At 37.2% G+C, this 26,160-nt stretch overlaps 1 protein-coding gene across 1 annotated transcript in view; it reads right to left on the minus strand.

Moving 5' to 3' along the window:
- Positions 1-26,160, minus strand: part of SEX4 (dual specificity protein phosphatase (DsPTP1) family protein) — a 417,122-nt gene that overhangs the window by 304,429 nt on the left and 86,533 nt on the right. Inside the window, exons 4-5 of the mRNA XM_089412062.1 lie at positions 25,793-25,843; positions 25,572-25,658 (exon numbers count right to left, since the gene is read on the minus strand). Of these exons, the coding sequence (XP_089268188.1) occupies positions 25,572-25,658; positions 25,793-25,843 (138 nt within the window). The remainder of the gene's footprint in view (positions 1-25,571; positions 25,659-25,792; positions 25,844-26,160) is intronic.

A 26,160-nucleotide genomic window follows, 5' to 3' on the forward strand; every position in this document is an offset into this window, starting at 1 on the left:
CGCAGATAAGATAAAGGCTAAAAGATAAGTCTTTCATCACAAACAAAAATCCACAATATACTTTTGAGATTTCTTACAAGGTTGACGCCCTGATGAGGGCCATACTTCATCTACCTGTTATAGAATAAGCCATCGAGTGCCAAACTCGAAAGAAAAAAAAAAAAAAAAAACACTTGTATTTAGATCTAACATTATCACCTCAAAGTCCGAAACATAAGATTATCGTTGAACACATCATACGAATAGTTTGTTATATTGTTGTGATTTGAGAGATGAATTAGGCCTTATTTTATAGGTCTAGGATGGGCTTCTTAAAGTGGACGTCGAAGGGTTTTGATTTTTAATAACTTTAAGAATAAACTTTAAATTTAAATAATGGTTCCTAACTTTATAATGTTCCCATTATATTTTAATTTATGACTTATTTATTTATTTATTTATTTTTATATACAATTGAATTTTTAATTTTTAATGTTAATTTCAATTTTAATTGTCCTTTTATTAAATTTCTTTATTCAATTTCATTTTGACCTTTGACCATGGCTTATCATTAGGGTGTTGGGGTTGTAGCCCAGAATCTGGGGGCTTCAACTTCAAATGAGTATATTTCTCAAACCACGAGGACTTATGTGGCGTACCACACAATGTTTTAAAATTCTGACTCCGATTCCGACTCGATATCGACTCGGCCGGCTCGATTTCAATGACTCAGTCGTTGTAAAAAATACATTACATATTTATTTTTTTATAAAAAAAACATAATTTTAAAGATTTTCATTCATGTTTCCAAACACACGGCATTAGAATATAGATAGAAGACAACATATGATCAAAGTAGGCTCATGTATATATCCGTTATATCAAAATGGCACCCAGTGCACTGTCCAATACATACATGATGATGATATAGAGATCAAAACAAAAACACATAACCAAGGAGGCTAGAAATGGCCTCTACAACAAAAGTAAACTGTGACTAGTACTACAGGCTACTGCTAGAGGAGCCAAGATCATCTGGATCAACCTCTGGATCAAATTTAGATAGGGGGCCCCATGGCTCCTCCTCATCATCATCTCCAACTACAACTCTAGAAGTGGTAGAACTAGAAGGCTATGCAACAACTGCAAGTTGAAATAGACGAGATATGCGCTTCTGTCGTGGCTGAGCAAAGGACGCGCCTGCAACTGAAGGACTTGCTAGCTCTGAGGCTAAGGCTGGTACAAGTGGATCAGGATCTGCATTCAACTGAACATTATGTTCGAGTGATGCTATGGTCTGTAATTCATAATCAATATCCTGATCAGAACCAAACTCTGCTGGATGACTCTCCACTACCCAATCCGATGTTGGATCAATGTCTTCCAACACAATGGGATCTGAATCAGGTCTTTTGTTCAGCAATTGGTTACGTCTGAGCCAGAGGTTGTATTGGACATAGACTAAATCATTTAACCATTTTTGATCCAAATGGTTTGTCTTCTTTGTGTGAATCCTCTCAAAGACAAAACAATTGCACTCACACCCAGTCGCACTGCAAGTTTGACTCAAAATACGAATTGCAAACTTTTTCAATTCAAGACAGTGGCTACCAAAAGGCTCCCACCATTGTGCTGCAAAAAACATAGGAGTGTAATGAGTTAGCTCAACAAAATTACAAATTATATCCAACTTTCAAATTATAAACGATTTAACAAAATAAGTATTAAGAATTTCAAAATTGATTTTTTTTTACCTGGCTCATCTGTTTCCCTTGCAATCTTTGCTAGGTTCTTCCCAAAAGTGCTTGAGGCATTGCTAAAGGTTGTGACCTGTCGGTGTATCTCCAACTGACCACACTCCAATGGGATCATGTGATCAATGCAGTGAATCAATCCATGTTTAACCTCCCCCTTCAAAGCTCTTGTCTCCTTAGCTTTATAATGATACCTTGGGTTCAAAAAATACCCAGCTGCATGTATAGGGCGATGGAGTTGATTGTTCCATCTTTCATCAATGATTGCCCAAATGGGCCCATACTTAGCCACTTTATCCTTGTATGCCCTCTTTATTTGCTCCTTTGCTTGATCCATAGCCTCATAAATGAAGCCCATAGCCAATCTTTCCCCATCCACCAACCACAACACCTTAACCAATGGCTCAGCAAGCTTCACAATCTTTGTTACCTTTCTTTAAAATATTTCTTCATTAACTTTCTTTTTCAATTCTTTGCCTTCCTGTTTGTGAGACCACTGCCTTTCATTCCATTCTTCACTGGAAAAAATCTTTTGCAAGTTTCTATGTTGTGAAAGCATAGATTGCAATGTCAAAAAATGAGTAGCAAATCTAGTAATGGCAAGCCTAATAATATCCATGTCCCCTGTGTGTTTCGTCATCAGGCTCAAAATCCATGAATGATTGTAGATAAATTTTGTTATGCTTTTGGCATGATCTAAAGTGTTTTTGACCCAATCTAATTTGCCAATATCCTCAAGCATGAGCTCTACGCAATGTGTAGCACATGGGGTCCAAAAGATGGTTCTGTGTTTTTCCTCTAACAGTTTACCAGCAAGAACATAGTTAGAGGTATTATCTGTGATGACTTGAACAACATTAGCCACCCCCACCTCCTCAACAACCTCATCCAATAGCTAAAACAACAATTGTCCATCTTGTACCTTATCAGATGCATCAACTGATTTTAGAAACATCGTTCCCTATGGGCAGAAGATAAGAAAGTTTATGATGGTATGGTTTCTTTGATCAGTCCATCCATCTAACATGATGGTATATCCTGTTCTTGCCCATGAGTTTTTGAAATCTTTCAAATACTCATTAATGAAGGCAATTTCCTTCTGCAAACGATACCCCCTTATCTCATGCATAGTAGGGCCTTTGAAGCCTTTTCCAGCAGCATGTATGGCATCAAACATAGGCTCATAATATGGTGAAAATTAAGCATTGAAGGGGATATAAGCATCATACCACCATCTACATATGTAATCACAAGCAGTCTCCCTCAATTCTTTCTTCCAATGGTCATCTAAAGTGGGCTGCAAAGTTCTACTAGCTTGAGGACCACTTGCATCTGATGGAGAGGAGGGTGTGACAGTGAAATAACTTTTGATATTCATATCACCCTTCTTTTTCATTTTACCCTTACCCTTTTCTTGAATAGACTCCAAAGAGGGAGGAACATATCGAAAGGGGTTGGATGCATCAGTACAAGGGATAGAGGAAGAACCCTCAAAATCAAAATGGGGGTTGGTAGCCAACATTTTTTGTATATTCCTCTTCCTCCCAATTTCAACCTCTAACTCTTTTTGCCTAGCCTTTTCTTCTTTAAACTTCTCAAAGTTGGCTAACAATTCCTTCCTAATCTCCCCAATTTCATCTAATTCACATGGAGTAATTTGGCCTCTAATCCCCGCCAAGTGTTGTTTCGGCCTATTAATGCCCCCAGGACCTTCCTTAATTTTTCTATAGCAAAATTTGCAATGCATTTGACTATCAACCATTTCAACATATGCCCAAGTAGCATCTCTCACTCTAGGTGCCATTTTTTGACTTGGAAATGAAAGCAAAAAAATCTGAAAATGAAAACAAAAAATTGGCATTGCTTCAATGCTCATTTCTTTCACAAAAAACACTCTTTTCAATTTCCAGACTTGCATATAAAAATTAATAAGCAAAAACATATTTTACAAGTGAAAAAAAATACCTCCAAGCACAAACTGCCTCCTCAAAGTTGCTCCAAGAAACCAACTCATCAATGCTGCTCCAAATGGCTAACCAAAAAGCTCCTCGCTCCTACTAAAATGTTTGCCCAAAACTCCTCATTGCTGCTCCAAAAACAAACTCCACAACCCCTCACAAACTCTCACTCAAATGCATGAGATGGCTATGAGGAACTAAGAGGGGTTGGGTGGGTTTTATAGGGTTTAGGAGAGGGGAATGGACCCCAAATACACTATAGACAAATTAGAAACCTATTTGGAGTCCCCCAAAAGCAAAAAATTTAAAAAAAAAAATCGTTGTTTTTTTTGGTTCACAGGCCACTGTCATCCAACCCGGCCAAGTAGGCTCGGTAATAACCCAGCTGGCCGAACTAGTTCACTGGCCGAGTTGACCCAGTGAGGCCTTAACTCGGACCAACTCAGCCGATTCAGTTTCGAGCCGGCCGAATCTTAAAACACTGGTACCACATACCACCGGAAATATCTTTTCGAGGAGAATCTAATGACATAGATCTCCGACCCAAACTCATTTATTTGACCTACCAAAAACCCTAGACAAAGTTGGGGTACATCCTCAGTCCAAGGAACCCAAACCCTAGGACTTGATTTTTTAGCCATCCAATATTATAGTTGTTATCTTGATGTAATCTGACAATTACTAAGAAGCATTCATTAACCAATTGACATCAATGGCTGGTGTTTTTATTCAAAGTCCAACCCAGTCAACTCCATGGGTTTATTTATATTATTGTCGCATTTCTCTAGCATTGTTAAGCTTGAACACTTTCTCTTATGTTTGAGATTTTATTCATTTATTGTTTATGTACCTTATTGTTCTTAATTGAAAATCATTGTCATTAAGTACTTCACAAATTAAGTAATCTCACCTTAAGACCACCCATCTATCTTGCATATCATTATAATACTAGTCTTGCATTTAATAATTTACCTCCAAGCATAAGCTTGGTTGATAGAAAGATAGGAACACCTTTCTCATCTAGCTTGAGGAGCCTAGCACCTCTTTAGTGGTTAAAATAGTGACCTTGCAGTGGTCAAAGCCACAATCTTTGTAGCACTGGAGGCACCGGGTTGTTAGTATCTAAGGGGACGTATCGTTAATCAAGATTTTTCTTGCTTCCCCTTGGCCTCTTTCTCACAACCTACTCTAGAGACTAGCTTCAAAATAGTTAAGAAGAAGGATACATCTAGAATAGGCATATAATTAAAAGCAATCAAAATTCTTGCATCACACCTAGATTCTAGGATTTGCATAGCATATAAGGTAGATAAGCATTTAAGCAGCGGTTGTTCATCCGGTCATTTGGTCCTTAATTGATCTAAAATCAAGTTGACTCCATAAGGCACTGGTCTCACATCTAAATCTAATCTAATCTATAAACTTGCTAAATCAACCAAGTGGCTAGGCCATTCAATCGTGTCTCCCGGACTCGTTGGTTGCCAACTTGTCTCTCATTTCCTTCTTTCATAGGGACTACCCCCATAGCCTACTGTTGGGAGACAACTAGAATAGAGAGGTCGGGGATCAAGGTGACAGCCCCCGACCTAAGTCATCACACCGTGCCTGTACAGTCTGAGTGACAACAAACACCATAAAGGCAAATCATAAGAAAGAAATGAGCTCTATGCAAGACATGGAAGTCAGCCTTCAAAACAGATTATTAGCCATAGAAGAAAATCATGTTAAGGAACTGGAAACCATGGAAGCAAATCATGAGAAAGAGATGAGTTTCATTCAAGAAAGGCAGGACGAATTAATAAAGACCATGGAATTATATCATGCTAAGGAAATGAGTGCAAGGGAGGATAGGTTACAGAACATGGTAAGAACCATGGAGGTTGATCACATACAACAAATGAAAATTATGGAATCAAAGCACATTGAGGAAATGACTGCCATGAGAACTAAACATATCACTCTTCAAAGTAAGTTGCAAATGATGGAAAAATCGCAGATCCAAGAGCTCCAGCTCAAACCAGAGGATCTAGGGGACAAGCGTAAAGAACTTTCGACAGATCACAATCCTCCCAGTCCACTGAAGCATTGCCCATCTTATTGCAATGAGTTGACTGGAAGCAACATAGTTGGAAAAGTGTTTCAGAAAAATATTGAGGTTGACCATAGTACTTGCAAGACTTATGTGTCGCCTTTGACCGAATATATTCAGGATAAAATCGGGCATGCCTCAGATTGTTCATCCGAGCAGTTTTGAGATCAAGAAATAAATTCTACATTGGTCACATCATCAACATCACAGCTTGCCCGAAACAAAAGTAAAAAGTAGAAAAAAAAAAGAGATTTGATGCATTTGATGGCTGGGAGCAGCTTGATATTCGGATAAGTCAAAGTCCTAGCATCTTCAAAACTCAGCATGGCACATCAGAAAAGCAACCCACGAGCTTGCCTGAAAGTTGACAAATGCTCAGTATGCACTATGTTGAAGACATCTCATGCCATAGGGCATCCTTTTTATTGTATTTCTAACCCTAGACTCTTAACTAGGTTTTCATTTATGGCATTTGTTAGTTTTCTTTCCGGCGTTTAATTTTATGTCTTTACGTTTTGATTTTCTAGAGTAGGTTTTTATATTCCAGCAGATGTTTTATATATACACGATGATTTGGATTTTGAATGGACATCTATTTGATGGACTTTTGTTTTCTTGGATACAGGATTTTGGATTCTCACACTACTTCAATGAAGCAACGTGTCCCCAAGTAGAGCCAAATGTTGACAACATTTTTGTCAACAATCCAAGGAAGCAAAACGCGAAGACATGTACAAAATATTTCAAAGATCAAAATCGTCAGCCAGTCAATTGTTATATCATTGTAAACCCAATTTTTGCAAGTTGTAATGTAAATGCTGCTAGTATGATCGTTTAATTTTGTAACAATGCCTAGGTAAGCCTTTGATTTTGGCGACGAATTTCATCCTAGGAGGTTTTTTAACCTCACTAAATTATGTTTGTTTCTAAGTATGGATAATCGGCAAAGTTTTTCCTCCAGCTTAAACCCTAAAACTAGGGTGGAGTTCATTGACAAGGTCTTAAGTGAGTCCTAGTGTTATATCGAGTCTTTGTAAAAGTGGTTTGAGAATAATTTAAGCTATTTGGCTAAATTATTTATTACAGCTCTGTTGTCGCGCGGATTGACACGACAACGCTCAGACCGGGGGCTGTCACTCTGATCCCCGATCCCTCCGTTTAAGCCTGTCTCCCGCGGCTAAGGGGGGTAGTCCCTGAGAGATGACGAGACCAACTGTCGACCAGTTGGTTGGGAGACACGAGATACGATATAAAAAGCACTAAAATGATTTGATTAATCGAACGGACCAGTGCCTTAAGAGATTGTTATTACAATGATTACTTGTTAAATGATATAGAAACATAAACCGCGAACAGCAATCATTTGTCTTCAGCGAAATCACGTGACCAAAACGATATCCGGCAACTGAAAGCTTTGAAGAGATAAATGCCTTAAACCACCATGAGCATCATGAATTATTAACCAGACATTGGATTTCGTGTTTCGACTTGAAAATTTCAGATCTCAGCATGAAAGATATATCGCGAAAGCAACTGAAACTGGCAAAATGATTTTCCACAAAAATTTTAAAAAAAAATTAAATCTTTTTCAATTTTTATTTTTTTTTATTTTTTCAATATTATGGAAATTAAAAATCCTAAAAGGTTAAAATTCTAAAACTAAATTCTAATTAAAAATAAAACTAAAAAGAATATATATTTTTTTTTATTTTTTATTTTTTATTCAAAAATCAAAAAATAAAACAAAAATTAAAATCTAATTAAAGCTAAACTAAACATTAATTAAAATACAAAACAAAATTTAAAATCTACATTTCTCTAAACTAGAACTATTGCTAAATTTAAATTCTAAAAAAAAAACATAAATATTTTTTTGTTTTTCATATAATAAAAATCTACAAAACGATTTATTAAAATCTAAAAAAAATTAAAAATAAAAATTTAAACCAAAGTCTGAAACTAAACTAAAATCTAAGGACTAAGGCTAAAATCCTTTTTTTTTTTTTTTTTTTTATATTATAAAATCTAAAATTTAAAAAATCCTAAAAAAATTTAAAATCTCAAATCCATTCTAACAAAACCAGAACATTCTCTTGACTTTTTACTAAATTAAAACTAACAAAATAAAATCTAATTACAAATAAAATCAAAACGCATCTCTTTTTTATTTTATTTTTTATGTATTTATGAAATTATATACAACTAAAAACAAAACTAAGCCTAAAATCTGACTAGCTCTACGTCTAACCCCTTTTTTGCTTTTATATGAGACTTTATAAAACCTAAAAAAAAAAAACCCTAACTAAAAGCTATCACACCTACGCATAACAAACAATACAAATTATGAAACGTGAAGAGTAAGACTCAGAATCGTGCGACGGCTTTCGTGACAGGGTTTTTCGAAGGTTCGAGTGCTGAAGGAGGAGAAATACATGACCGCACTTAGATTCGATGAGACAATGATAATCGTGAGGAACCAGAGGCGTAAAGGAGCATCCAAAAAAAAACGACAGCCATTGCAATCGAAGGTGCGTAAGAAGATATGCAAATGCAATCACAATGACAACAGAATCATGAGACTCAATGACTGACTGCGTGAAAACGATTGGGGTAACAGTATGCACGGTCGACAGCGGCAATAGAAATCGATTTTTTTAAATTTACTGAAGACGGAAATACACAGTCGTTACCCAGCTCAAATGATGAATAGGAACTAACCTGCGTGATGGCTGTGGTTTCCAGTTCCTGCCGGCGACAGAACAGCGTAGAGAACCCTTTTCAGCTGATACTCATACGCAAAGAATTCACCATTGTCTCAACAGCCAAAAAAAATCTGCGTGGGTATGGATTGAGGACCCCCAGCCTTTATTAAAGTCGAAAATGCTGGGCGAATCACGCTTTGGAAACAATAACTGGTCTTCAAATCGATTGAGGCAGACAGCGCGTTAAGATTTGGACGCAGCTACAGGTTGTTATGTCAAGTGTCCCAAAGTACCGACCCTGAGCTAAATGAAGACTGTAGCCACGTAATTCTGCAAAAATGTGTCCTTGTTACAGCTTCAATAAAGGAAAAGCCCAAAAATTTGATTTAAACCCAACTGAAAAAATGCAGATCTTGGTGTAAAAAATATGTGTGCAGAACCAAAATTTTCAAATTTTCCAGATCAATTAAACAAAACTGCAGATCTTGGCCCCTTTTAGGCGGATTTAGCAATAAATAACAGGAATATTTTTTAGAATGTCAGACAAATTTGAACTTCACTGTGAACATAAAGAGAATCTCTCAATGTAAAAACACGAAATAAAATTTAAAAGATTTAACCTGGGGCACAATCAGCTGGGCTCTGCACAGAAAAGCCTGTGGGAGTCGGCTGGTTCAGCCCAGAACTTCCCCAAACGCCCACCTGTACCCTTTACCTAAAGATCTCCTGCACACCTCAAGCAAACATCAGTAAAGAGGGCAAGAAATGCTGCTAGATTTCAAGGAATAATGGAGATACCTGCCATTATTCCAGAAACCCTACAACATTCAAACCCTAGCACGTGAGCAAGATACCTGTACTCACAATACTCTGAAAACCAGCTATTATTAACTGCTGAAAACTGAAATATGCAGAAAAACAATCATCTCACAGCAATTCCGGAGAGTAACACCAGCCAGTTTTGAACCCCAAAGTCTTTTTATTAACCAGAAAATCAGATTACAAGAGAGCTTTTTCAGTACAGACTCACAGATCAGATGATTTGAAATGACCCCCTAAGACCCTATATAAAGGAAATGATCCTAACGGCTAGTTCGAGTGATCCATGTAGAAATGATCTCGACCGTTGATGAGGATCAAGACATCTCTTGATCTCATCCGTCGATTTATTCACTTAAAATATTATTATTTTATTAGTTAGGGTTTTTGCTTGATTTTTTAATTTTTTATTATTTTTTATTATTTTATTATTTTTATTCATTTTTTAATTTTTTAATTCATTTTAAAATGGATCACTGAACTAAACCTTCGGAAACATCACCTAGGACCTAGGACCTAGGACTCATGAGGGGATTTAAAACATTTCTCGACCCTCAGGACACATTACATCATGACTTTTACAAAATTACACCTTAAGGGACAAACCCATTTAATACAGACCCTCACAAAACACCCAGCTCTGCGACACAACGATAATCTAGCAGATCAACACACTAGGATTCTCCTAAAGTTCAAATGACAAAATCAATCCCGGCTTTGGGGTCAGGTTTGAAGGAAAACTCTGCCGATCCGTGGATCGGTGAGACAAAAAACCTTCCGGGACGTAGATTATCATCAGAAAGTTAGGTCCACCTAGGCAAATTACATACATGACTTCATGTCTGCTAAGATTATTTACAGTTAATACATGCAGACTGGGTTTACAATAAAAAAGATCAAACTGCTGATGATGGCAGGATGGCACGGTCATGCTGATCAAGTGCTGCTTCTCTCTGTCAAGAAAAACGGGGTGCACTGCATGGGTAGTTGACCAGTAGGGGTCAACAAGCTCAATTGGTCTATGCTAGGTCATATTGTGTCGTAGAATTGGGTAGTTATTTCGAGGATCTATTATGAAAGTATATCCCCCCTTTGAGGGTTGAATTATGTGTAATATCTGATGTAAAAAATATTTTAGTACATGGTCCCTCATATTTAGACACCATGGCTAAAGTATTTGAGGGTGGAAAAAATATTAATCCCCTCTTATGTCAATTAATTAATTTTTCTGGCTAAATTAAAATTAAATCCTAAGCCAGAAAATTAATTAATTTAGAGTCAAAAATAATTATAGAGAAGTTGAAAATTTTCTCCAAGTGGAAAATAATCAAAAAATTCATGGGTCAACAAGAAGTCAAATTTTGGAGACCCCCACCAAGGCAAAAATGGATATTTTAAGAAAAATTAAGCCCTTGGACCTTGGTGGTTAAGTCAAAGTCAAATTTTTGAGGAAATTAATCCAAAATATTAATTTTTGGATTAATAAAAAATGGGTTTTAAGTGAAATTCGAAATTTTCCTCAAATAAATATTTTTGATGGCAGAGAATAAAAGATGATCAAACTATTATGAACAATCGAGATTACTTTGATGGGGATCAAGCCAACTAGTCGTTATTTTCCACTTGAAGGATTTCTCTATAAATTGAAGCCATTTTGCTTCTCATGATATTTTGATTTTGGGCTCTTTTCTGGATTATGTAAATTTGTAACAATGGTATTGGGTCATTGCTCTGCTGGGAATGTTTTAATATCATAATAAAAATACTTTGGGGTTTAGTTCATGGTGTTCTTGTTCCATTGTTTTGTGGTACATGCTAGTTATGTGCTAATCCTATATTGTGCTTCATTGTTATATAAATTGTTATTTCATTTGTCAATGATAGGACATTCTATTGGTAAAATTTGGTTTTATCTTAGGTGATTCGATTCATCATATGATCTAACGATTTGGTTTGTGAAAAATTATAGAGATTTGGTTTGAGAAGAGTTGAACTTGTTTGGGCTCTAGGAATTTTTATACGGTGTTTTAACTTCGCTAAGGGGTGTGGCCAATTTTCTAACTTTCAAAAAATACATTGATCCATTTCCATTATTCATAATTTGTTTTCTCAAAAAAATTATTTTACAAGCAGTGTATATTTGTAAATATTTTGCATATACCTTTTGTAAAATATTTTTTTGTAAATTAATTTTATCCCTTGTTTGCAGCAGTTGGGGTTTTGGGGTTTATTTTTAAATTTTGTATATATTGGGGTTTTGGGAAAATTTCATTTCATTTGTGCAGGTGAGTTTTCAAAAATTTTGGAGGGTTTTTCTCGCATGTGAAAATTTCATCTATCATAGCAACTGGAAATTATTTTCCTAACTGTTAATTTATTTAACAATTTATCTGCTACGACAAATATCAAATAATTCACACTGTGATTTTCACCAATAAACTACGGAAGAAAAATAGTGTTGGAAAATGAGAAATGCTAGCACACATCAAATATGACAATTATTTTCGAACAAAAGTCCCCGGAAAAACCCAACTTGGGAAAACCGGTGTAGCAACTGCGGGTTTTATATTATTATGCAGAAGTGAAATTATTTGTGTACAATCTGGATGCTGAAACTGGCAATCCTACAAAGAAAAATAATGGCAAAATATCTTGAGGGAAATTACCCTCACTCCGAGCAATCCCGACACTCACTGCCACTGAAAAGCAAGTCGTCCAACTGGGTCTACACAGGTTCTGCATCAACCTGAGGCTACCTGCCACATGTGTTGCCCGGATCATCTACTAGTCAAGTTGTCATGCCTGCTGCTGACTGGGTAAACACTTCTCCGGCTCTCAAGAACCTCTGCTCAGCCTTATGAACTGAAAACGTCTTCCTTCTTCAGCAAAATGAATTGCCCACTGAAGCTTCTGCGTTGGGATTGCGCAACCTCCTAGACAAATCTCAGCCCCTCTGCAAATGCACTCGTTGGATCTGGATATCTTCCTCCGACTTCACTCTCTCTACCCATCACTACCTTTGCTTCTCTACTAAAGCTCAAATTCTTCCAGCACTATTGGCTCTTTGAAAATCAAACCCTCCAAGGAAATCGAACTCTTTGTGGTTCTCACAAGTGTATTCTCCATCTACCCATTGACGACTTCTTATAATCCTACGTTGGAGAACCAACAACCAAGATTAAAACTTAATCAAAGGCCTAGATTAATTCCCTGTCAATCCATGTGAGTTTGTAGAGAATTCTCACCTTATCTCAACTAATATTGATTAATTAACCATAATCCCTAAGTTTAGACTTAGAAAATATTTAAAAATTGGTTAACAATCTAATTGAGCCATATCTAGGTGGAATTTCCAGAAACGATTTTTGGATCTTGGAGATCTCATGTGTTTTAGCCTTTTTACAAAATTTTGACACTAGAACACCTCTGATGCTACAAAAACTAACACTCCCTCTTAGCAAGGAAGGTGTTCTAGTGCTGCTACAACACCTTGTCTTTGTATCACCATCTGTCACATTGCTGATGTCTGGCCATTGCCCACCAACCACTACGCAACTCTGATGTTGCATCTGTGATGCTGCTGACACTACCATACTACTTCCAACCCTACATCTGCACTACAACTCCCCCTCAATTGTTGTTGTTTGCAATTGCAAGAATTGCAATTGAGAAGCATCTGAAATATTGAATCATTTATGTTCAATATGATGCATATGTCTCCTGAGCATCTCACTGCTACTAGCCACTACACTATCCACCAAGGAATTTGCGTTGTTGCTGACTCTACACTATTGCCAACTCTCCATTACGCTCCCCAAAACCTGACTGCTACTTATCTGCAACTCACTCTAGAATCTGACTGCATCTCTGACATTGAAGTATCCTACTACAGGATACTATGGGCCCCCGTAGCCAAGTGATGATCCATGAGGTGGACTCCTCAATGGACCCTACCCTATCTCTACAATCTCTAGGACTACAGCTCCAAGTTGCCCCACATCTCTCCTGGAGGTATGGTTGCAAACATGGAAATCTCTTCCTCTAGACTGGGTGACAGCTTGTCCATCTCAGTGGACGTTGTTGCCTGGTCTTGCTTCTCCGGCTTGTCCTTCTTCCTGAGAGGACACTACGTGTTGTAGTGACCGAGCTCACCACACCTGAAGCACTTGACCTTTGACAGATCCTTTTTCTTCTTCTTTTGCTCCTCCTACCCCTGACTAGGACCCTTAGATGCTAGGGCCACATTCTCCTATTTACTCTTCGGTCCCTAGCTGCTTTTGCCACTAATAGTACTTTTTAACAGAGCCCTCCTCAACTCCTCCTGTTGTAGATCAAACCACATCTTGTTCCACTTTGGCAAGGTATCTCTACCCAAGATACTCTGAAAAATACCTGCCAATCTTCTGAGACACTAATCAGTGTCAGTCGTACAAGCTCTGTTGGTTAGGGTGCCTCCCTAATGGCTACTAGCTGATCTCGAACTTCCTGAATCCGAGTGACAAAGGAATCTATGCTCTCGCCCTTCTACATCCTGGTGTTCCTCAACTTCTCCTTGAGAAACATCTTCTGTTGCTCCGAAGAACTCTGAAATATCTCAGAAAGTGTTAAAGTATGTTCTATTCTAAGAGCAAATTTACTTCAATTTTCCATATTAGCTCAATATCAATTCCAGATTAGCAATCACATTTAGCATGATAGTAAAATGCAGATAGAACATAAACATAAATCGCAGAAAACAAGCCAAGACAAGAGGACACAAGGTGTGGCGCCAACCAGGGACAAACCCCAATGTGGGGAAACCCTTGATCAATTCTTCTTACGTTCTTCAATAGTTCAACAGAGAGAGAGATAGTGCATATACATCAGAAGTCAACATTTTGACTTGACAAAATAAGAGCAGAGATCTTCACTAAGAAGATAACACATGAGGTAGTTGATCTGAACTCAGGTGAAGGCATACTTCCACCCGAACAACTTTGACTATGCAACAACTTACAACATCAAGTAGCAGCAACGCTTGAAAGACTTCGATTTCCCAAACTAGGGCACGAAAGAGAGAGAAAGTACCACCAAAACTTCGATTTTCCTTTCCTCTTTGACCTTGACCCAACTCGCACTCCTTTTGATTTCCTTGACCCACTTCGCACTTTTTCCAACTTCACTAGAGATATCGAACTTGCTTGAGATGAGATGCTCCAAATGAATTTGATCTCCTTCTATTTATAGGCTCCAGGTGAGGTCGAATTAGTGTCCCTTAGGCCGACTTGGTGTGGAGGTTAAATAAATCATATTTTACTCAATAATAAACCTTTTTACATGATTTCAAAGCTCAAGAAGGGTCTCTTTAATTGTACAATGACTCTATTGACTCAATATTAATCCTAGGAGTCCACAATGGGGACTTTGACTAATATAATGATGACCCAAGCATGAAACCCATGCTTTAATAAGTCATTGTAACAATAATAAAAATATTTTGACAAATACATTTTATGAAGACCAAACCTAGTTACATTCTTCAACACTCCCTCTTAACTAGGGAGGTATTCATATATACATATATAATGGAAGTTCTCAAACTATATGAAGAATGAAGAGTTTAGGCACCGCAATGCCATGGACTAAATTCCTGACCAGTGGAATCTATCCATTAGTCTCTCAACAGTTTAGGCACTGCAATGCCACGGACTAGATTCTTGAACAAGGAAATCTATCCAAGTGGGACTAAGGTGGACTCAAGCTTTCAGCCTCTCTAGGTACCATCAGGCTTACTTGCTAACCACCAACCCAGGGACCTAGGTGCGTATTCGAGGTCGAAGCTCTACGACCAACGCCACCCTCCCTACTTTGGGACCTAGACATCAACACAAAGTGTCGACCAGATGTCCTCCCAGGCAATGATTCACTTGCAAAGCCTCAATAAATCTCTTCCAATCTCTTATCATCAATACAATCAGCAATATCTACTAAACCAAGCATGTTTCTTAGATATTCAAACTTCTTATTAGGAAGAGACTTTGTTAGTATGTCTGCTACATGTTCATCTGTCGAGACATACTCCAACTTCACGATCCCATCCTGCACCAAGTTCCTAATAAAGTGGAACTTATTGTTGATATGCTTCGTTCTAGCATGAAACACGGGATCTCCATACATTTTAATACAACTTTGATTATCACAATAATCACAATAGCACCCAGAGACTTCTAGAACAAATATGTCAAAAGCTTCCTTAACCAAACAACCTCCTTTCCTACTTCACATGCAGCCATATATTCTGCCTCAACACTACTTAAAGCAACGGGATCTTCTTTTCTACTCATCCATGAGATCATAGCAACTCCCAGACAAAAGATCCTCTGGTAGTGCTACTTCCATCGGTCTCACTGCCACCCCAATCAAAATCTGTGAAGCCAAATAGCTTGACTTCCTTACTATCATACTTTAGGCAGTGATGTATAGTGCCATGAAGATACCTTAGTATGTGTTTGATAGCCATCCAGTGATCATGACGAGGCTCCAACTGAAACCGACTAAGAATGTTTACTGCAAAACATATATCTGGCCTAGTATTCACCAGATACATTAGGAATCCCACCAACTAACGATAGGAGGTAGGATCCATGAGACTAGAGTTAGAGCCCCTCAACTTCTTGAGAATGGTGATCATAAGAGTAGTCATAGGCTTGGAATCCATCATCCCAAATTTCTGCAACACTTGATGATGTACTTTCCTTGCCCCAAATATATCTCCCCAGGTTTCTGCCACACTTCTATACCCAAGTAGTAGTGCATCACTCCTAGATCCTTCATCTTAGATTCAGCTGCCAACATCTTCTTGCATTCTTGAATTCTTTGCTCCACAACTGTGATGACGAGCTCATTATTCATGGCCTTGATGTATAGATTTGGATCAGCAGAACTCTTTACGAACCCGATTCTAAAGAGATATGCATCCATTCTTGCATACCATGCCCTAGGTGCTTGCTTCAAACCATATAGGGTCTTCTTGAGTATACAAACATGAGAGTCCCTACTATTAAATTTAAAGCCTTCGGGTTGTTCGATATACACTTCCTCATCAATGGTCCCATTCAGAAATGTGATCTTCACATCCATTTAATGGATATTCCAACCCATTGTAGCAGCCAATGAAACCAAAGATCTAATGGTAGTGTACCTTATTGTGGGTGCAAAGGTTTCTTCATAATCAATGCCTTCCTTTTGAGAGAAACCCCTTGCAACGAATCTAGCTTTGTACTTGTCTATACTTCCATCTGTTGTCGCACAGATTGACACGACAACGCTCAAACCGGGGGCTGTCACTCTGATCCCCGATCTCTCCATTTAAGCCTGTCTCCCGCGGCTAAGGGGGGTAGACCCTATGAGGTGATAAAGACCAACTGTCGACCAGTTGGGTTGGGAGACACGAAGAAACAAGCACTAAATTGATTTTGTTAAGTTTAATAGACCAGTGCCTTGTGGGTTTGATGTTTAAACGATTAATTATCAGATGCTGTAGAAATATGAACTCATTAAGAGCAATCATTTATCATCAAAGCCTGAGCGAAGATTAACTTTTATCAAATGCGAGAAAATGCTTAACGGCTTAATGATACTCCAGCAATTTAAAATTTCGAAAGATAAAATGCTTTAAACAACCACGTAATTTCAAATGTTAACCAGAGATCACATTCATATAGCTAATCTTTAAATGATCATTCAAGCATCTTAAATCACATAAAAATGATAAACATTAATTCCAAATCAAAATTTTAGCCTTAGCAGAAAAGATAAAACGTGATAAATTTCTGAGCTAAGACTAAATAGCTTCAAAAAAAATTATTTTATTTTATTATTTTTTATTTATTATTTTTTTATTTATTTTATAAATTTTATTACTTTATTATTTTAATTTTTTAATTTTTTAATTTTTAATTTATTTTTAAATGGATCCTCGAACTTAGCCTTTGGAAAAAATCACCTAGGACCCAGGACTTAGGAATTATGAGGGGATTAAAACATTTTCTAACCCTCAAGACACTTTACATCATGACTTTTACAACTTTACATCTCAAGGGGGAGAACCCATTTGACATAGACCCTCATAAACCACCCAGTTCTGCGACACAACTATAATTTAGCAGATTAACACACTAGGATTCTCCTAAGATTCTAATGACAAAATCCATTCTAGCTTTGGGGTTAGGCTAAAGGAAAACTCTGCCGATCATAGATCGGTGAGACAAAATACCTTCCGGAACGTAGATTATCACTAGAAAATTAGGTCCACCTAGGCAATTTACATACATGACTCAACTCTGCTAAGATTATTTACAATCAAATATGCAGACTGGGTTTACAACATAAATTGATCAAGCTGTCGATGACTGTCGAATGGCACGGACATGTCGATCAAGCGCTATCCTTTTTTTGCGAAGAAAAGAGGGTGTACTGCTGGGAAGTTGACACGTAGTGGTCAACATCTGGCTCCACTTGGGGACACGTTGCTGCACTGTAGGAATGTGAATCCAGAATCTGCACCCATGCAACACACAACAAAACATAAGTAGCGTCCATCCAAAAAATCATCATATAACGTTAAGCACAGGAAAAATATAAGCTCTTCATTTATTAACTATCTAGTAACATGAAAAGTAAATCTTAATCCTAAAACAGAAATGAAAATGCTGAAAAAACAGGGAGTAAGATTAGAAATACAGGGGATGCCCCCTGGCATCAGATGTGTTCAACATAGTGTATACTGAGCATTTGCCTGCTTTCAGGCAAATCTGTCGGCTGCTTGTCGGATGTGCCATGTCCAATTCTACATATGGTAGGACTTTTTCCTATCCGAAAATCAAGCTGCTCGCGGCCGTCTGATGCATCAAATCTTCTTCTCATTCTCTTTCTTTTGCACTTTTTCTTCCTGGCAGGCTGCATCACTGATGACATGGAACTTTCTGCTTCAAAGTTATCAGATGAAGTATGTAAGATATGCGTGACATGTCTTTCTTTATCCTGCATCTGATCTTTATCATTTTTAATTCTATCTGGATCACCTTCAATTAACCACCTTTCAATCGAACCAATGACCTCCTCATAGTAAGATGGAGCTTGTTGCAGCGGATGAGAAGGCTCTTGATCTATTGATTTTTCCTGGTTTCCTTCATCTTCCGACTGCTGTTGAAATTTCTGAAACTGTATTTTAATGGCGTCTATCTGACTAGAGTGTTCAACCCTTATAGCACTGATTTCCCTGGCATGGTCTTCTTCCATGGTCATCAAGCAATGCTGCATAGAATTTATCTCTTTCTTATGATTTGCTTGCATGGTCGTCATATTTTCCTCTAAGCCTGACATCTTGCTTTGCATAAAACTAATTTCTGTATCATGATTAATCTTCATGGCTTCAATTTCCTTACTATGTTGATTTTGCATGATCTCCATCTCCCTATTACGCTTTTCCAGGTGAGTGCATAAAGTTCTCACATCATTGGCGTAATTAGTTTGATTTATCTCCATATTTCTTACCAGTAGCAATAGATCTTGTATAATTTGCTTATGATCTTCCTTTTCATTGTCAACACTACTATGATCTGCAATGGTACAAGTGGATGGCACATTCTGATATGAAGAATTGTCTTGGACAGCTGGACCTTTTACAAGATTACTTTCATTTTGTTGCACAATTTTAGGGGCACAAGGCGAGCTATCTGGATCACCATATCTATCTTTAAAAGCATCGACAATGTCTTGCAAAGAAATGAAGAAATCTTCAGGACAACTATTAAATCAGTTCAAAGCATCACCCTTTAAAGAATGGACAAATAGACGCATCTTGACATCTTCATGATTATATTGAAGAAGTCTACAATATATGATCATTACACAAGTAAACCTGTTTAAATGTTGTCTAACAGCGACCGAATCACCACCTGAGAACTTAAATAATTTAGAAATGGCCTCTTTCGGAAAATCATGGAGATTATCAGTAAAATGACATGGTTTAAATGAATAATCCATGATGAATAATAAGGGATCAAATGGATGATAGAAAGAGATTTCTGCCCAAGAAAATTAAGAGATGAAAGAAATGGAGTCGCCACTTGAACAATGAATCTAATTCTAGGATCCAAAAAGCAACAAACAAGCAGATATGAGGAAGGCTTCTTGTCTGGGAAAAATAAGAAAATGGAGTCGCCACCCAAACAAGAAACAAACCGAAGAGAAGCTGCTGATATGACGAAAGATAAGGTGATGAAAAGACCAAAAGACGCCAAAGAATGTTGGCCGTTTGACAGGCTAATGAATGGCGTAAAAGATGAGATGATCCCAAAATTTTTTGACTCTGCCAGCTCAAATGAAAAATAATAAAGAAGAAATAATGATGAATGTCGAATAAACCAAGGATAGAAAAAACTCTGTCCCCGACAATGGCGCCAAAAAATGTTGTCGCACAGATTGACACGACAACGCTCAGATTGGGGGCTGTCACTCTGATCCCCAATCTCTCCGTTTAAGCCTGTCTACCGCGGCTAAGGGGGGTAGACCCTATGAGGTGATAAAGACCAACTGTCGACCAGTTGGGTTGGGAGACACGAAGAAACAAGCACTAAATTGATTTTGTTAAATTTAATAGACCAGTGCCTTGTGGGTTTGATGTTTAAACGATTAATTATCAGATGCTGTAGAAATATGAACTCATTAAGAGCAATCATTTATCATCAAAGCCTGAGCGAAGATTAACTTTTATCAAATGCGAGAAAATGCTTAACGGCTTAATGATACTCCAGCAATTTAAAATTTCGAAAGATAAAATGCTTTAAACAACCACGTAATTTCAAATGTTAACCAAAGATCACATTCATATAGCTAATCTTTAAATGATCATTCAAGCATCTTAAATCACATAAAAATGATAAACATTAATTCCAAATCAAAATTTTAGCCTTAGCAGAAAAGATAAAACGTGATAAATTTCTTAGCTAAGACTAAATAGCTTCAAAAAAATTTATTTTATTTTATTATTTTTTATTTAAATTTTTATTTATTATTTTTTTATTTATTTTATAAATTTTATTATTTTATTATTTTAATTTTTTAAATTTTTAATTTTTAATTTAATTTTAAATGGATCCTCGAACTTAGCCTTTGGAAAAAATCACCTAGGACCTAGGACTTAGGACTTATGAGGGGATTAAAACATTTTCTAACCCTCAAGACACTTTACATCATGACTTTTACAACTTTACATCTCAAGGGGGAGAACCCATTTGACATAGACCCTCATAAACCACCCAGTTCTGCGACACAACTATAATCTAGCAGATTAACACACTAGGATTCTCCTAAGATTCTAATGACAAAATCCATTCCGGCTTTGGGGTTAAGCTGAAGGAAAAATCTGCCGATCATAGATCGGTGAGACAAAAAACCTTCCGGAACGTAGATTATCACTAGAAAATTAGGTCCACCTAGGCAATTTACATACATGACTCAACTCTGCTAAGATTATTTACAATCAAATATGCAGACTGGGTTTACAACATAAATTGATCAAGTTGTCGATGACTGTCGAATGGCACGGACATGTCGATCAAGCGCTATCCCTTTTTTGCAAAAAAAAGGGGGTGTACTGCTGGGAAGTTGACACGTAGTGGTCAACACCATCAATAGCATGTTTATCTTATAGATCCATTTGGAAGTGACAACCGATTTGTCACTAGGTCTAGGAATGATTTCCCAAACCTCATTCTTCATAACGGATTGATACTCTTCCTACATCGCTTTCTTCCAAACCTCTTGATGAGAAGCTTCCTTAAATGTAGATGGTTCAGCGTCAATTAGCCTTGTCATATATGCAACATAAACAAAATATATCTTCGGTCTTTTACTTTCCCTTAAGGTTCCTTTCATAGCTTCATGTCCTTCAACATCTTCTAGTGTAGCTTTTAACCGATTTGTCCTTTTCCTTGTGGTTGGGAAGACCACAGATTGAATAGGCTCACTTGGTCCTTCTTCTTCTCCTCGATTTGCAGTAGGGTTTTCATGATGATCTTCTTCTTCTTCAAATATTGAAGCTTCTTCGTCATCGAAATCAATAGGAATATCCTTTGATTTTTTGTAGGCTTGATTTTCATCAAATATGACATCCCTTCTTACTTCAATATGTCTTCCTTAATGTAGATTCTATATGCTTTTGAGGAGAGAATATATCCAACGAATATTCCCTTGATATTTGTGGAATCCAACTTCTTTCACTTGTCCTTTGGAACATAGATGTATGCTAGACTTCCAAAGATTTGAAGGTGATCCACACTTGGTTTCTTCCTGTGAATACTTCTTCGGGTGTTATATTATTAAGACTTCTATGAGGACTTTTATTTTGAATGTACACGGCTGTCATTGCTGCTTCTCCCCATAAGAATTTTGGTAGGTCTTGATCAAGGAGCATTGTTCGAATGCCTTCTTCAATTGACCTGTTCTTCCTTTCAGCCACTCCATTTTGTTTAGGATAATAGGGAACAATGAGCTCCCTCTTAATTCCTTCTTCCTTACAATATGCAATCAATTCCTTAGAAGTGTATTCCCCACCATTGTCGGACCTTAGAGTTTTTATCTTTCTTTCGGTTAGGGTTTCCACTTTGGATCTAAACTCCTTGAACTTCTCAAATATTTCGTCTTTCATTTTGAGAAGGTAGAGCCATGTTTTTCTAGAATGGTGATCAATGAATGTTAAATAGTAGAGATGACCTCCAAGTGATTTGTCAAACATGTGCCCACACACATCAGAATGAATGAGGTCTAATATCTCTTTAAACCTAGTTTCACTATTAGGAAATGGCTTTCTTGTATGTTTACCCAAAGAGCATCCCTTGCACACACCTTCATGATCTAACTTAATATTGGGGATGCCATGAACCAATTGATTAAGAGTAGGGATAACCTTATAATGTAGATGACCATACCTCCTATGCCATAGCTCAATGGGATTGATATCCATGTGAACCAAAGCTTGAGGAGGCGGTGTAATAACTCTTTAAAGACTTCCTTCACAGAGTCCAATAACCCTAGCTTTATCAATGCTAGAGTCTTTTCCCCAAACCAATACTTTTCCATCAACAAAAGCAACTCTATCCCCTTTATCTTCTAAACAAGAAATAGAAAGCAAATTCTTTTTCAAACCTGGAACATATAGTATGTTGTTGAGGTGCAGCTTCGATCCATTTTCTAGCTTCAACAATGTTGATCCCAAGCCTCTAACAACATAGCTTTTGTTGTCACCCAATTCCACTGCATGAGAAGATGGCTCCTTTGATAGTGTATGAAGTTGTTTACTTTCTCCTGTCATGTGCCTTGATGCTCCACTATCAATGATCCATGCATTGTCATCACTAAGAGAACTTGTAAGAGCAGCCAAGAACCCTTGAATTTTGACCTTGTTGAATAAGTAGTGGATGACCTTCTTGATCCAGCTTCCAGCAGTGTTGATACCCATTCTCATATAGTTTATCAAAGAGAGAAAATCCATGTTCATTACTTTTGAGCCAACAAAATGATCTGCAACCTTTCCTGACCTTCGCTCTGATAACATGTTGAGAAATCAATGCAAATAGATTAGGGTTTGATTCCTCTTTCTTGATAATTACTTGTGAGTTATGTTGGCTTCTTTTACTTATTTATTATCTTAACTTTCATCAAGCAATTACCATATTACGTGTGTATGAAGATCACAAAAACAAAAGACACAAGATATAGGAACTATGCAAGGCAAAACCCCTCTCAAGGGGAAAACCCAGTCAAAAATTCCCTTCCTTCAATAGTTTTCTTTGAGACTCTTCAACCTAGACATAGACCAAACCTTCCCTCCACACCAAGTCAACCCTTCCAGATCTTCGACACCTTTGCAGCAGCACTTCCACCCTAGCAACTTTGACCATGCAGCAACTTACGGCATCATGCAGCAACAACAATTGAAAGACTTCAATCTCCCAAACTAGGGCATGTAAGAGAGAGAGAGAGTACCACCAAAACTTGAATTTTCCTTTTCTCTTTGACCTTGACCCAACTCACACTTCTTTTGACTTCCTTGACCTACTTCGCACTTTTTCCAGCTTCACTAGAGATATCGAACTTGCTTGAGATGAGATGCTCCAAATGAATTCGATCTCCTTCTATTTATAGACTCCAGGTGAGGTCGAATTAGTGTCCCTTAGGTTGACTTGATCTCCTTTGGGCCGACTTGGTGTGGAGGTTACATAAATCATAATTTACTCAATAATAAACCTTTTTACATGATTCCAGAGCCTAAGAAGGGTCCCTTTAATTGTACAATGACTCAATTGACTCAATATTAATCCTAGGAGTCCGCGATGGTGACTTTGACTAATATAATGATGACCCGAGCATGAAACCTATGCTTTAATAAGTCATTGTAACAATAATAAAAATTATTTTGACAAAAACATTTTATGAAGAGCGAACCTAGTTACATTCTTCAACAATTTCAACCTCCCAGAATTACCCAATTTTGTGCTACATCCTCCTAGCCAGAAAACTGCGCCCCCAAAATCCTTAGTTGTTGAATGTAGCCTTACCTCGCCTCAATTTGTTGTAGAAGTACTCCAGAAACTCTCTTGGAAGGAAGAGAGAAACCCCACCTCAAAATCCTGCACAAGAAGGCTAATTCTAGCCCCACGAAATTTTGTCCAGTGACCCCTTGCACAGGCCCAGAATGAATAATTTCAGCCCTCTTTAAAGCAGTAGTTCCCAGCTCCAAAACTCCCCACAAATGTGTCCTCCCTTGATGAAATTCCCCTAAATTTCTCTAGCCAAAATACCCCTTGGATCTTGCTCTGCTGAGTGGTTCGAATGGTCTACTGCGTCCCTTCTGGAGTACGAATTGGCTGAGGAAATTCAGCAGAAAGTGCTACGCTCTTTGTTGATTTCTGGTAGCATCAGATGTGCTCTAAGTCTCAAATTTTGCAGGGAGGCTTAGGCATATGTATTCCAAAGAACCCAGAAAACGTTTTGGGAAATTCCACCCATAAACAATTTTATTAAAATAATTAATTATTTTTAAAGGGACCCTAGCTTCTAATTTGGGCCATTGAATGTCAACGAGGAGATTATTTAAGGAGGCTTGAGGGTCACTTGGAAAAGCCTTTTCTTCCAGTTTTCTTGTGCTTGCTTGTGCCCAATTCTTAACAGTGCAGTGTTGTTGGGTGACTCCAAATTTGTGGTTCATTCTTCTCTTAATGGTATTTGGCATAGTTTGAGAAGTTTTGCTTATTTGTTCTCTGGAAGCTTTGCTGCAAATATGTTTTTGAGAATGAGATTAGCTTTTTCTCTACATTTTGTCTTTTGTGGACAGAACATGTATACAGCTGTTGGCAAAAGGTTTCTTCATCAAGGATGCCAAGTTGTTAGACTTTGATGCCTATTCAGATTTTATTGTTGTGGTTGTTGTTTTAAGCAAGAGAATGTAAATAACATTGTATATAACCTGCCGCCTTTTGTTTTCTTCAGATGTAGTTATTTTTCAAAAAATAATATAGTTTTGTATCATTTCATTTCCGAACTCTGCTCTATGACTCTCAGCAAAACTCAAATGACTTGTGTTGCAAATTGAAGGAAAGAGGAGCATAATGATCAAGATAGTCTTACAATGAACCTTATGTGATCTTTTCTAAAGGTATTTGGATCACATAGGTTTTTTAGGCCTCAGAACCCCTTTATTTGATTAATATCATTCTTTCCATTGACTTGAGATACACCGACCAAATTCTGGTTTTCTTTAATTAAGGGACCACCTTCATTTATATTTCCTTTGCATTGGAAGACAAATCACTTTAAACTGAATGTTTTCATATCTCTGGTGTGTTGATTAGACAGTTTTCTCCAGGTGACTCATTTCAACTTATCACCACAGTTTATCTAGATCTTCAATAATCCAGTATGATGACAACCATTGCTAAGACATTTTCTAAGCTCAATTTCTAAAAGAGTTATTGGCATGGAAGAATGTTGGGCAGATTGGCAGGTTGGATACATTAACTTAGAGCCAATTACTTGCACAGCTCATGAACTACATTTTTTGACTTAATCATCTTAAATTTGAATGCAATGGATAATTATGATGATTTCCAATTTAAGTGGAGAAACTAGAGTTTTATTGTTCCATTAAATTAGTAGATTAATGATAACATATAGGGAAATGTTAGAGATGCATGGGATGCTACTTCTAACAGGTATAGAAAAAACATACGCTCAGAACTTTGTCTCCTTTTCCTTTTGCATTATCCGAATGTACAGCTTTGCACTCCTCAAGGCTCCCTGCAGAAGGCAATGGTGCCTGCAAATCCACCTTTTAGAGTATACTGGGATCTTTCACTTTATATTTAAAATTTTGCCAAAATGCTTCAAATTTTGTTTAAAATGAGTGCCCCAGACATTTGCACAACTCCAATGAGATAAAAATCCTCTTACCTCTATGCCAAGATATTTTTGCTTCAGAAACGTCTTCATAATATATGATCTCTGAATTACAGAAGAAAGCAAAATGATGAACATATTAGAACATTTCTTTATAATCATCCTATGTTACATAATCGAAAGTAGTTGCAAAGCTTAGAGTCTAAAACTTTGGAAATATGAGAATTGATTTATCCCTTCATTCCTTTATTGACATTTCTGTTTATGTCGCATCATTAATGCCCACTGATTTCTTAATGTCAAGAACTTAACGGAAAAATTGTTATCCTTTAATTGAATGAAGCTCCAATCCAGCTTGGTTGACTCAAAAAACATTTATTCATCTAACACCTGAGATAATAAACCATATCTACAATTTTTCT

Source organism: Pinus tabuliformis, chromosome 3_1 (assembly GCF_031772625.1).
Source record: "Pinus tabuliformis cultivar Carrire ecotype Pingquan chromosome 3_1, CPIR1, whole genome shotgun sequence".
NCBI lineage: Eukaryota > Viridiplantae > Streptophyta > Pinopsida > Pinales > Pinaceae > Pinus > Pinus tabuliformis.